The sequence below is a fragment of the Curcuma longa genome, chromosome 17 (genome assembly GCF_044706935.1).
Source record: "Curcuma longa cultivar G26 ecotype Majalengka, Jawa Barat chromosome 17, ITB_CL_G26_1.1, whole genome shotgun sequence".
Taxonomy (NCBI): Eukaryota; Viridiplantae; Streptophyta; class Magnoliopsida; order Zingiberales; family Zingiberaceae; genus Curcuma; species Curcuma longa.
The window spans coordinates 423,594-436,952 of NC_133877.1; the positions used below are offsets into that span (position 1 = coordinate 423,594).

At 37.2% G+C, this 13,359-nt stretch overlaps 1 protein-coding gene across 1 annotated transcript; it reads left to right on the plus strand.

Moving 5' to 3' along the window:
• The first annotated feature begins 2,005 nt into the window (after nt 1–2,005).
• LOC141848697 (uncharacterized) lies at nt 2,006–11,945 on the plus strand. Its single transcript, XM_074736742.1, has 7 exons — nt 2,006–2,212; nt 2,350–2,491; nt 2,901–3,028; nt 3,219–3,322; nt 4,216–4,303; nt 10,703–10,764; nt 11,648–11,945. Exons 2-7 carry the CDS (start codon nt 2,379–2,381, stop codon nt 11,798–11,800), a joined length of 648 nt encoding a protein of 215 aa, XP_074592843.1. The 5' UTR covers nt 2,006–2,212; nt 2,350–2,378; the 3' UTR covers nt 11,801–11,945.
• Nucleotides 11,946–13,359: the final 1,414 nt, after the last annotated feature.

Sequence of the window (13,359 nt, forward strand, 5' to 3'; positions counted from 1 at the left end):
GGATCCTCCCTGTGCGATTCTAGAAGAGATCCACGTTTACCACGATGGAACCATCCAAAGCGTTGGTCAGCAAGTCAAAACCCCTTTAAATAGCCCACAAAACTCCACAGAGAGATCAAGAACAGAGGAGAGGAGGGAAGAAGAAGATCGAAGAGGGGAACGATCATGGAGCAAGAGATCGTGCCGATCCGCTTCTACAAAGAGATAAACTTCTACTGGCGGAGCAGGAGGTACCAAAAGATCGACGCCTCCGCTTCACCGCCGACGAGGAAGAAATCCAAGACGGCGACGTCGCGGCTCGGGTCCGGCAACGGAAGCAGCGAAACAAGGACAACTTCGATTTTTCCAGCCCACACAGATTTAACACTAAATTTCTTCAAAGGGCAGGGGGGGCGACCGCCCCCACGCGCCCCCCCTGTGGCTCCGCCACTGCAGCAAGACATGGAAGCCGAGGAGTATATAGATAAAATGCACCACAGGATGAACAGGTATGGCTCGACCTGATGACTTCATTGAGGAAGAAGTGTGGATCATGGAATACTGGAAAGATTGTTATATACTCCATATTAACACACACAATTATACAGACCTTCAAATAAGAATTGTAATGCATTCTATGTATAAGATGTTTTATATTATGTGGGAATTATTGCACCACAGTTATGTTTTAGATTATGTGAAATATGTTTTTTTTTATACATACAGGTCTACTTATTGTTTTTCTTTACTCTAGTCATAATCTGCAAAATAAATTCTAAGATACGGTTTATAGTTTATTAAGAATCGTCGTCCAAGATATAACGACCTTCGTCTTTAAATAGGAGCATTTGAGAAGTGACAAGCTTTCAACCCTTGGAAACTCTTAGAGAGGAGGAATAAGAACTTAGAGGAGAGATCACAATTTGACATTGAGTGAGTTGAGAGCGAAGGAAGGGGTTTGATATGTTGCCTCGGAGGAGTGACAAGATACAAATAAGGGGTGAAAGAGCATGAGTTCGAGGGATGTGACCTTTTCTCATTTGCCTTCTTTTTATTTTTTAATAATTCAGATATATTTAATTAATTTTGTAGGTTCATCAATTCGATCCTACAAAAATTTTTCATTAACTATCAGAGTAAATCCGAAAACACACACGCTCCGCATCCAATAACTAACGTCTCAGATTTTTTTTTTCCATCCCACTAGAAAAAATATTTTACAATGCGTCATAACTGAAATTAGAATCATAAATACTTAAATAAACGACTAAAACACTTTACAGCTTGCACCATGGTTGAGGACTTATTTGGCTCCTTAGTTGTTAGGAATGAACAATATCCAATAAAACTAGACCAAATTAATGATTCTCATGAGAATTATTTATCACTTAAATAATTTTATATATTAATGTTTCATTCATTTTAAAAATTAATTTAAAATAATTTAATTATAAAATAATAATATATTTCTCTATTAACTCGTGTATATATATATATATATATATATAATATTAAATTGACACTCTATTTTTTTACAAAAATCATCCATATTTATTTGCTTCTCACATTCTTTTTTAATTAATTAAATCTTTTTTAATCTCCAAGTAGGTAGAGTTGGTCAAGAACCTCTTTCAATTTTTTTATTATACATTAATAAAATGGACAATCTTTGAGAATTTTTTAAAAATAATATAAGTATTTAAAATTTTAATCTTAAATATAGGAAGAATATGCTCGGGATATATCCCAAAATGCCTTATATACATATTAAATTTACATATTTAAGAATTATTCATTAAAAAATAATGCGGTTAGAATTATTCATTAAAAAATATTTAAAAAAGGGAAAAAAAGAGAGAGAGAGAGAGAGATTAGCTTGATGATGTTGGATCCACGTATGCTCCCAACTGTACCGGGACCCGCCAATCAACCAATGGCGTGACCGTAGGTCGTAGCTTCCTTCACCTGCCAAAATAATTTTTTTATAAATTAATAGAAAACATCCTTCCTGTTTTGGGCCGGACAATCTTCACCACCGCCGTCTCCGTCTTCGATTCTTTCCTATTTTATATTCGGTTGTCGCGCCGTGTTGTGTTGAATCTCGTCGATAGGGAAGAACAAATTCCTGCCAATTCCGCCTCATCCCCAAGACTCGACGAAACCCTATTCCCGACTGATTGCGTCGCCCTGGTCTACCCTTGGTCGAATTCGATTCGCCTACACGGCCCCGGAGGTGATAAATCTCTGTCCCTGGACTCCCGGAAACCCTAGGCCTCGCACCGTGTTTCAAATTTCGGATTTGATTTTTGTTTTAGGTGCAGCCCGAAGCGTTGGTTTGGTTACGCGATTGCCTGTTTTTCTTTTTGGCAGGTAAAGACGATCGGGAGGTAGAGGCAAAGATGGTTTTCTACTTCAAGGCCCGGCCGGATGTGGGGGACTACACCATCTTCATGGGATTGGACAAGCACGAGAACGAGGAGCTCATTAAGTATGGGTTCCCTGAAGATATATGGTAATTACTTTTTTCCCCGTAAAGATGGTTACTTTACCTCGGGTAAATTTGATTCTTTTTTGCTGATTCGTAGACAATTGCAAGTTCATGTGCGTGGTCATTTTTTTTTGTCCAGCCTCTTGTTGTCAACTTGCTATTATGCATTTGATCCTTTGTCTGCATGGTGATTCATTTCAGGAAATAACTTTTATAGCATCAATTCTTTCCAGTGATATAATTTAAGAGAATTTGTGGCATTATCAAAATGCAGAATTGAATTAGATGATTCTTTGAAGGATGACAAAGGCATTGTAGTCTTGTACTGTCTTTTATAGTGCTAGGATAGAATTGTTCATTTTGACTGTTTTTCTTAGGAATTAAGGTTTCTGCAAGAATATGCCATGCTTAATGAGGGTTGTCATGAGTGCAGGTTTCACGTGGACAAAATGTCTTCTGCACATGTTTATTTGAGATTGAACAAGGGCCAAAGTATTGATGATATAAGTGAAGGTTTGTTGGAAGACTGTATCCAGCTTGTTAAAGCTAATTCAATCCAAGGTAACTGAAAAAATAAACGTAAAAAAGAGAACATTTGCTTTCCTTTTTATGTTCAATTACATAAAAATATGTTGTGTTTGTTCAATATTTTAATTCCCTACCCTTTTTATCCTTATCCAGTCTTTATTATCTTGCACATGCAGCAAGTCCTGGTAGAGTTTATTATGTAATCCTGTGTATTTTTCTGCAGGCAATAAGATGAATAATGTCGATGTTGTTTATACTCCATGGTATAATTTGAAGAAAACCCCTTCTATGGATGTTGGTCAAGTTGGTTTTCACAATCCTAAGATGGTAAATATACATATTGGTCACTTGATCACTGCATCTTTTTCAATATAAACATATGTTGACGTGCTGAAAATTCAGTGTTCTTCATTTACAAAGTTTCATCTGAAATGATCAGCATAAAAGTTACATTTTCCTATCTGGTACTTATTCTGCTTACTTTTATTCCATGGACATTTGGATGTACTAGTTTGTGATGTAATCTTCTGCTGTGGTCACAGCATACAACCTTAATGAGTTTTCTATAAATTGAAATGAAATGAGATTTAATGTAAGTCTATTGTATTTATACAGTGTTATAGAGATCCGGGATATGATCTAATGTAGTGCTTGCCTAGGCATCTTTTAATACTATTCACATTGATTAAATATATTTTCGTTGATTTATTATTTGTACATATCATTTCCTTACTTTGTATATAGGTGTTCTAGCTTTAGTCAGTTCATACAAGCTTTGAGATTTGAGGAAGTATGATGCTTTGTTTATCCGTGTTGATCTATTTGATTGCTTGTAGTATTGAATTTTAATTTCTGGAAATCTATGATAAGTAATAATATTACTCATTTATCTGGTTTGCTGAGGTGCATTTATGTTTTAAATTATTTCTTGAATTAAGCATCTTAGTTTGCTTGGGCCAGTGCGTAGTGCCTGAGCTAGTTAAAGGTGGCAAGCACTCTAAAACACTGATCTTATGAAATAAGTATCTGAAACTTAATTCTGGACTTTCCAATATCCTTTTAGATTCTTTTAATTTTGTTACTTGATGTTCAGGTGCACCTCTATCTTTTTGGATTTTGTTTCAATTATTTGCTTCAACTTGCACCCCCCTTCTCTCTCTCTCTCTCTCTCATGCACAATCACCCTGTTGAAGTCTCTTTGACCATGTTTATTCTGGCAGGTTAAGACGGTGAAGGTAGAAAAACGCATGAATGAGATTGTTAATAGGTTGAACAAGACCAAGGTGGAAAGGATGCCAGATTTGAAAGGTAACAATTTGCAGTTTCTTCAATTCTCGTGGATATATGAAAGCAATGGGCATATTTGTGATTTATATGATCTAGTTATTAGCTAAGACACCTCAGTTTATATTGCAGAGATTGCAATTTGCAAAACCTTGTTATTTGAATTTTCTCTTTTCCACATCAGTACTTCATTTCAATTTCATAGTAAGAGAGCATTACATGCACATTGCTTTTAGTTTTCTTTGCCATACATATATGTATATTATTAAAAAATAGAATATATAAATTAGTCTCTTTCCTAACAACTCAAAAATTTGGGTAAGGGTTAGACAATCAACTCTAACATGGTATCAGAGACGTCTAAAGTTTGAATCTTGGCCGTGTTAAAATAATTATTACATTGATTCATTTGTTGGGTTTGGCCAATCAAATGCATGAAAAGGGAGTATTAAAAATATAAATGTATAAATTAGTCTCCTTCCTAAAAGCTGGAGCTTTTGGAATAAGTGGTTAGTTAATCAATTCTAACATATATAATTCTCTAAATATTCTCCTTTAATGAGATTTGGGTGGGCCTCTTGCCTTCCCTTACCTCTAATAAATGTACGACATGCTTTCATCAAAGTTTCAAGTAGTATATATTTTTTATTTGTAGCAATCATGTGGGCCTCTAATCAAGGACAAAGTACGTTTTGATTGTTTTATGTTGTGGTTATCCTTGCCAAAAAGTGACTAACTCCAAGCTCGATGTGTCATGTGTAGTGGAAAATGTTTGGCTGGAGCCTTTCTTTGCTCCAACTTGGAGCAATTGTTGTCTTTTAAAAGTTAATAAATTACATGATAATTAGGGTAATGTTATGCCATAAAAAGATGCCCTTAGACCTTTACTTTATTTCTCCTGTGTTGTTAGAGCTCTTTTTCATGTCCTCTTTTGCATTGCCATGATGAGATGTATGTGAACAGGGTAAATTTCATGTCATTATTACTTTTTTTCCATAAATTCCTATGCTAGAGACAATGTATCTTAAGGAAAACAAGAATGTATTTCACTCATATCATGTAGAGTTCTTACAATGTATTTGTCTTTATGGAGTGGACAACCCTCCAAATACTGAAATAAGCAACAATTTTCAATGACCATCTCCTTATTAGTCCTAAGTTCTATATATAGATGTAAATAGGTGGTAGTTATCAATGGAAGGTATAACCATATTCCTTATTTGTGAATAGGTGGTAGTTATCAATGGAAGTTATAACCATCTGCTTTCTTGTTTCTTCTAGAATATGTATAAATAATGTCCTTATGTGGCACCATAGGCTGATGATGTGGCATAGGTTGATGATGTGGCATGGAGATCGTATCAATATCCCCTCCTTCAAAAGAAGCCTTGTCCTCAAGGCAAAAAAATCATAATTCTCCCAACTAGCTTCTTCAAGAGGTCTATCTTGCCATCGGATTAAGAGTTCCAAAGATGGAATCCCACCTTCATTTATCCAATGATGATTCAGGACAGTGGCAGGCATTAGTAACAACTCCCGGTTGGAATTAATAGGAAGCGATGGTGGTTGCGAAATTGGTGTTGGCCATAAGTGCGGTGTAGTAGAGAAACATGGAAAATTGGATGAACTTTAGAGGAATGTGGAAGAGCAAGCTCATACACAACTGGTCCAATTTTCTTGGTGATAGTATACAGCCTAAAGAACCATGGTGACAACTTTTCATACCGACACTTGGCTAAGGACTATTGTTTATAAGGTTGGAGACGTAAAATTAGATATCACGTCGTTTGGCATTGACGTGTGATCGCATTTGAGACTGAGCCTTGAGAAGATTTTCCTTTAATGTGCGCAGCATAACATCTCGTGTTAATAACTGGTCTTCAAGATCAACAATATTGGTTTCACCAGGGATGTAAGTTTGCAAGTGCAGAGGGTCTCTTTCATAGTCAATGCGGAAAGGAGAAGTGTCAGTTGAATCATGAAACCCAATATTATATGAATATTCTGCCCAGGATAAAAACTTTGACCATGAATGGGGTTGTTCACTTGCAAAACACTGTAGGTAAGTTTCAAGGCAGCGATTGACAACTTTAGTTTGCCCGTTAGTTTGTGGATGGTAGGCAGAGCTCATGCGGAGTTGAGTTTGATTGAGTTTGAACAATTCTTTTCAAAAAGCACCGAGGAAGATCACATCTCTATTAGATACAATGGACTTAGGAATCCCATGGAGGCGAACAATTTCCTTACCTAACAAGTAAGCCACAGATTTGGCAGTAAAAGGATAAGATAGTGAAATAAAGTGGGCATATTTGCTTAGTCGATCAACTACAACCAGAATAGTATCACAACCCCTTGATTTCGGCAGATTAGTAATGAAATCTAAGGAAATATTCTCCCAAATTCGGTCAAGTATGGGTAGTGGTTGTAGCAAACCTACGGGAGCTAAAGCCTGATATTTAGATCACTAGCAAACTAAACAATTTTGAATGTAGGCTTTAACATCATGCTTCATGCGCGGTTAGAAAAAACTCATAGATAAGCGATGCAGCGTCTTGAGATAGCCGCCATGATCGGCAATTGATGTGTCATGAGATTCAATCAATAATTTTTGTCATAAGGAAGACTGCTTGGGGATGAAGAGCTTGTTTTTGTAGTAGAGCAAGTTATCAACAATAGAAAATTTTGGATGGGCCTTTGTATCGGTTGAAATATCCATTATTATGGTACGTGTATAAGGATCTTGTTGTAATGCATGTTGTAGCTCCAAGAAATCCAAAGGAAAAGGGATGACCATTGATAAGAAGTCAGCATGTTGGGGATTGCAAGATAAGGCATCATCTCCTGTATTGTTTGCACCTTTTTTGTAAATGATGGAGAAATCAAACAGCAACAATTTCAAGAGAAACCGTTGTGGTTCATTGGTTGGAAGACGTTGATCGATCAAGAACCTGAGGCTACAATGATCAGAAGTGACAAAGAAATGTCAACCCAACAGGTAATGCTTCCATTTTTGTAAGGCCAATACCAATGCTAATAATTCACGGTCGTAAGTGGATTTCAGTATGTTGGAAAAAGATAAACCTTTGTTGAAATAGGAAATAGGATGTCCACGTTGGGAAAGAATGACCCCTATACCCTCTGATGATCATCACATTCAACAGTAAAGGCCGTCGTAAAATCGGGTAGATGAAGAATTGGTGCGGAGGTAAGGGCATGTTTCAGCGTTTGAAATGCTATGGTAGCTGCCAAATGCCATTTGAAATTCTTCTTCTTCGTGAGATCAGTTAAAGGCTTGGCAATCAGACTATAGTTTTTGATAAATCACCAGTAATAACCTGTGAGCCCAAGAAAACCGTGTAGCTCCTTCACAGAATTTGGGAGAGGCCAATGATTAATAGCCTGTATTTTATTTGGATCGATCTCTACACCCTTGCAGGAAATAGTATGGCCTAAGAAGGATAGTTGTGCTTGATGAAATAGGCATTTTGACTTCTTAGCAAAAAAGTGATTGTCGTGCAAGAGCTGGAGAGTGATGGACAGATGTTGCTGATGGTGTTGAATGTCAACACTATACACTAAGATGTCGTTAAAGAAAATCAGGATAAACTTACGTAAATAAGGCCGAAATAACTCATTCATTGCTGCTTGAAATGTAGATGGAGCATTCGTGAGACCAAATGGCATGACAATAAACTCTTAGTGTCCAGAATGAGTCCGGAAAGCAGTTTTGAATATGTGGTGCATTCGGATTTGATGATAGTCGGAGCACAGGTCGATCTTGGAAAAAACGGTGGCACCATCTAATTCATCCAATAACTCATCTATGTTGGGGATTGGATATTTATCAGGGATAGTAATTTGGTTGAGACACTTATAATCAATACACATGCACCAAGATTGATCTTTCTTCTGCACTAAAAGGACGGGACTTGCAAACAGACTAGTATTGGACCGTATATATCCTAATTTCAATAATTCAGCCACTTGTGTTTCAATTTTTGTTTTTTGAGAATGAGGATAGTGGTATGGTCTGAGGTTTGGTGTTGAAGCCAAGGGTATTAACATGATGGAATGTGAGTGATGTCTAAAGGGTGGAAACGCCTTAGGTTTATGAAACACAGCCTCAAATCGGCCTAATAAGTAATCGACTGAAGATGCTATAACCAGTTGCTTGGCGGGTGTGTCTGCAGGTTGTGCCTTGGCCAGATATTGGAATGTTGCGTTTGAAGAAGATGGTGCTGATACCCCTTGAAATTTGTATTGTTTGCCATTTACATGGAAAATCAAAAACATCTCATTCCAATTTGGTTGCACCGTATTTAAAGATACTAACCATTTTATTTCCAATATGAGATATGCGCCTTCAACCGAGAAAGGATAATAATCCTGGATAATACTCAATCCCGGTAACTGCACTTCAACTTCTTGACAAATTTTGCTACAACATATGATTTCACCATTACCTATCTACGCACCAAATGTAGACGTTGATTGTACCAACAACCGAAGTTCGTCGACTAACTTGTCAGATATGAAATTGTGCCTGGAACCGTTGTCAATGAGGATCAACACTTGACAACCATGGATAGTTCCTTGTACTTTCATTGTAGTGCCCGATGAACTCCCGAGAATAGCATGAAAAGAGATTTCTACCATGTCTTCCTCTTTTCTTTTTATTTCTGTTTCATCTATTTCCTCTAACTGGACAGCTCCATCTTCAGCATTAGCAATTTCTAATAATGAGAATGTTGATGGTTTGTAGCGGTGTTCCGGACTGAATTTTTCATTACAACGAAAACAAAGGCCCTTGTCTCATCATGGTTGTTTTTCTATGTCCTAGAATTTTGCTAGTGTAGTGGTGTTGGAAGGATTAGCCGATTGAAAAGGCCGACTAACTTTGAAGTTGGAATTCTAGCGATTGTCGCGAGAAATGTAGTTGGTGTTGTTTTGACCCTGTACCACCATTGTAACACCCTTGAAACTTTTATTCAGTTTTGACTTTGTTTCATATTCCAAGGCTAGACTCATGGCTTTATAAACACTCCATGGTTTGTGGATTCGAACATCAGTTTTTATTTCTTCCTTTAATCCATTCAAGAAAACCCCTAGGAGGCAATGTTCTGGCCATTGTTTTACATGAGCAACCTTTTGACAAATTCTTAGCGATATTCCTGAACACTGTGAGTTTGCAAAATACTGCAAATATGTTCGTCAGGATTCTGAAATTCTGCCGGACCATAATTCTCTTGTAAGGCATTAACTAATTCTTCCCAATATACCAACGCCCGTTCACTATTGATCCAGACAAATAGATCTAATGCATCACCCTCTAAATACATGGCAGCCACATCTACTTTCAATTCCTCAGGTGTTTGGTAATAACAAAAATATGCTTTTAGAATCCAACCTATAGGATCACCTCCCTCAAATTTTGGAAATTCCATTTTGGTGTGATGTCGATGTGGAAAATTACACTCCCATGAAGGTAATTCGGTGTCAAACTCATCAGCATGGAGTGAATGTTGTTGCTCATCATTCTTGCGACTCGTATCTCCCACCGTAGGAATATGGGATTGGGATTTGAGAACAACCACATCAGTGGCTAAGGCATCTATACTATTATGTTTGGAATTGATAGCCAAAAGTTGTTGTATGATGGCTTCCGGTAAGGGCGGAGGAGAAGATTGTGCAGGTTTGGTGGGAGTCGGAGTTGATCGAGTATTCACCATTGTGGTAGTATGTGGATGTGGGGAAGGTGGTAGTAACCATGGCTGATTGTATACCAAAATGATAGAGACAATGTATCTTAAGGAAAACAAGAATGTATTTCACTCATATCATGTAGAGTTCTTACAATATATTTGTCCTTATGGAGTGGACAACCCTCCAAATACTGAAATAAGCAACAATTTTCAAAGACCATCTCCTTATTAGTCCTAAGTTCTATATATAGATGTAAATAGGTGGTAGTTATCAATGGAAGGTATAACCATCGTCCTTATTTGTGAATAGGTGGTAGTTATCAATGGAAGTTATAACCATTTGCTTTCTTGTTTCTTCTAGAATATGTATAAATGATGTCCTTCTTATGTGGCACCATAGGCTGATGATGTGGCATGGAGATCATGGAGATTGTATCATCCCACTTGTGCCCTAAAGCTTGTACAGGAGAATACTATGAAAATCCTTTGTGGTAAAATAAAATATATCACATGTTTGTTGAGGGCAATGCAGTTTTTGACATCTTTAACAGAAAAGATAATTTGGTATTGTCTCTAGTCTGATGCTTTCACTCTTATACTGACTAAATTTTTCTACAATTTCTCTTGTTATATGATTGTCTGTCTTTGTGATTATGTTTGCCATTTGGGATTTCTCACTGCTATTTTGTTGAAGATGAAAATTAACTTTCTATGTTTGCAGCTGAGAGAGAAGCTGTCAATGCAGCAGAAAGAGCAGAAAGGAAGGCCCAGTCGAGGGACAAAGTGAGTTCCTTTTTTCACGTTTAATGATACATGTCCTCTCAGAAATTGATAATTAAGGACGAAGGCATCGTTATCAAGTCCTGGCCAGTGTTCTTAAACCCGAACATGGACCAGCCAGTTCAATATGTTAACTCTGAACTGGATGAACATCTATTCCGGTTTACCATAAAAATTGTATGGCTAAGAAACTGGTAAAAAGGTAAACCCAGGATAAATTTTGGAATCAGTTAAATTGCTATGATATTATTGGTAGTTAGCTCCGATGGTTGTTGTGTTTTGAATAAATGTCATTGTACTATTTAAGATTTTTTTGAAAAATATAACTTTCTACTGGAAATACTGTATATGTATTCAATTTCTTTTCACTTTGTTAATAATAAATTTTAGGTTTAATTTATACAATTCCAAGATAATTGTACATAAATATAATTTAAATATTTAATATTATAAAAATGTAATTTATTATATTATTTTTGGGTCAACTGGTTTGGCTAGTTGAACCATCGACCCAACAACTTTGCTGGTTTGATCTCCGCCTGGTTTCCAAAACATTGATCTTGGCTTGGTTTCTCTATATACATGAGGCAGCTCAATTATTGCTACAAATTTTCTTATCCTGCATAAGCATGACTAAAGAGTGTTTTGAGTTCAACCGGTTCGACTGGTTCAACCATTGATATGCCAGCTTTGTCGGTTCGATCTTTTGTCTGGTTTCCAAAACATTGGTCTTAGCTATCTTTCTATAGTCAGCTCAATTTTTGCTGCAAATTTTCTTACCTGTTATAAATTTTTTTATCCTGCATAAGCATTACTAAGAAGTGTTTTGAATCCCTTGGCAAGGAAATTTTTTTTTCCTTAAAGCCTCGTTTTAATGGTCTTGCAGAAGAAGAGGGAAGAATTGGAGAGGCTTGAAAAGGAGAAACAAGCGGAAGTAAGGAGCTACAAGAGTCTGATGGTCTCCGAGAAGATGACATCCAACAAGCAGATTGCATCTGCTAATAAATCCCTGCAAGAACTCGAAGACGACTTCATGTGAGCATTGAGAGTCAAGTGATTTGGTTGCTAGAGAAGTTGAAGTTTTCAAAGATCCGCTCAATCGCGATGGTGAAATTTGTGATTCCAGTCTACTCCAAGACCTTCATTCCCCCGTAAAATGATGTGCGCGCTGATCATTCATCGAGCCTTTAGCTGTATCCTCTGGTCAGTGTTTATCCTGGTAGTGGCATGTTGCCATTAGAGTTTGCAAAAGTATGTCTCTTTTATGTCGGGAGAAACTATTCATACTCGAAATCGAGCTGTGTTGTTTCATTCTGCCTGATCAATTGCAAAGCAATCCCTATTGATACATCAGTATTATCTGAGTTTACCCAGTTCTTTGTCAGGCTGTGGGAAGTGAACATGCTCTATGATTCTTGTCGAACTTCTTGAACAAATCGATCGATCCGTTTATGTGTCTCTTTTCCTTCACCATGGCAGAGTGGTCATCTACTCGAACAAGTTCATCTCTCAATTGCCCCCGTTGTTGTCGTCTCCTCGCTTCTAGCTTCCAACATTCACTTGGTCACATTCATAAGGATTTGTACTCGCTTCTAGCTTCCAACATTTACTTGGTCACATCCATAAAGATTTAATATCATTGTTAACTTCACGTGGTATGTTTTTTGTTGGAACTTGATGCAGGGGATCTGTAAATTTTGAAAGTTCGGATAGAATTACATAATATATTAAATTGAAATTTATTTAAAAATCTATATTTATTATAGTTTGTAATTTATAATGGTCCTGTCTTTGGTTCAAATTCCTGCGAACTTGTGAATTAATACAGTTTCAATTTTGTGTAATACGCGGTTCAAATTTTGAAGTTGAGTCTTGGATCATTTTTCCCTTTAAATAATTAGAAAATTCGACTTAAAACCTTCGTTCTAGGTAAAAGATGATATTTTGACTTGTTTTACTTCAAAGGCTAGTCGTTTGTTCTCCACCGATTGACCGACTATGCCGGTGGGCAACCGTTGGGATTCAAATTTGCCAAGCGGGCCGCGTGGGCCTTTAAATCGGACAGCGGAGATGCCATCTTGAATTGTGGATGAAGGATCTTGACCATGAAAAAGTACAAATGTAGGGTTCGAAATCGATCAGATGGCATGAACTGGTGAGAGTGAAAAAGGTGATCCGAAGTCTACAATTAAAAGCGAATCCCTCAGCCTCATTCGCTTTGGCGATGAGAAGACGAGGAGGCTGGCGCAGATCTGAAGATTCTGAAGCAAATTGATCGGCTTCATTGTTCTTCTGTTCCGTCTGCAAGGTGTCACTTATCGTCTTACTTTTCGTCGCGTTTGGATGGTTTCCACGCGTTCGCGATTAGGGTTTCTGTTCGTGCTTTAGGCGGATGAGGGTCTGGAACGGGAGTTCTTGGTGGAGTTGACGCAATTTACGTTTCGATGTTTTTTTTTCTGAGTGATTTTAACCGATCGGTTCTTGCGGGTCTATTTTCTGGGTTTTGGAAGGATGCGTTGACTCGGATTATGTTGGGATGAATTGGAATATGTTTGCCATGTCGTGATTTTTAATATGATTTTGTTAGCTCAACTTATC

Excerpts from the sequence above, each read along its gene's own strand:
- LOC141848697 (XM_074736742.1), top strand. The coding sequence starts at position 2,379 with ATGGTTTTCTACTTCAAGGCCCGGCCGGATGTGGGGGACTACACCATC. Across the intron at positions 2,492-2,900 it reads GGGTTCCCTGAAGATATATG|GTTTCACGTGGACAAAATGT; the intron begins GTAATTACTTTT and ends TCATGAGTGCAG. Across the intron at positions 4,304-10,702 it reads AAGGATGCCAGATTTGAAAG|CTGAGAGAGAAGCTGTCAAT; the intron begins GTAACAATTTGC and ends CTATGTTTGCAG.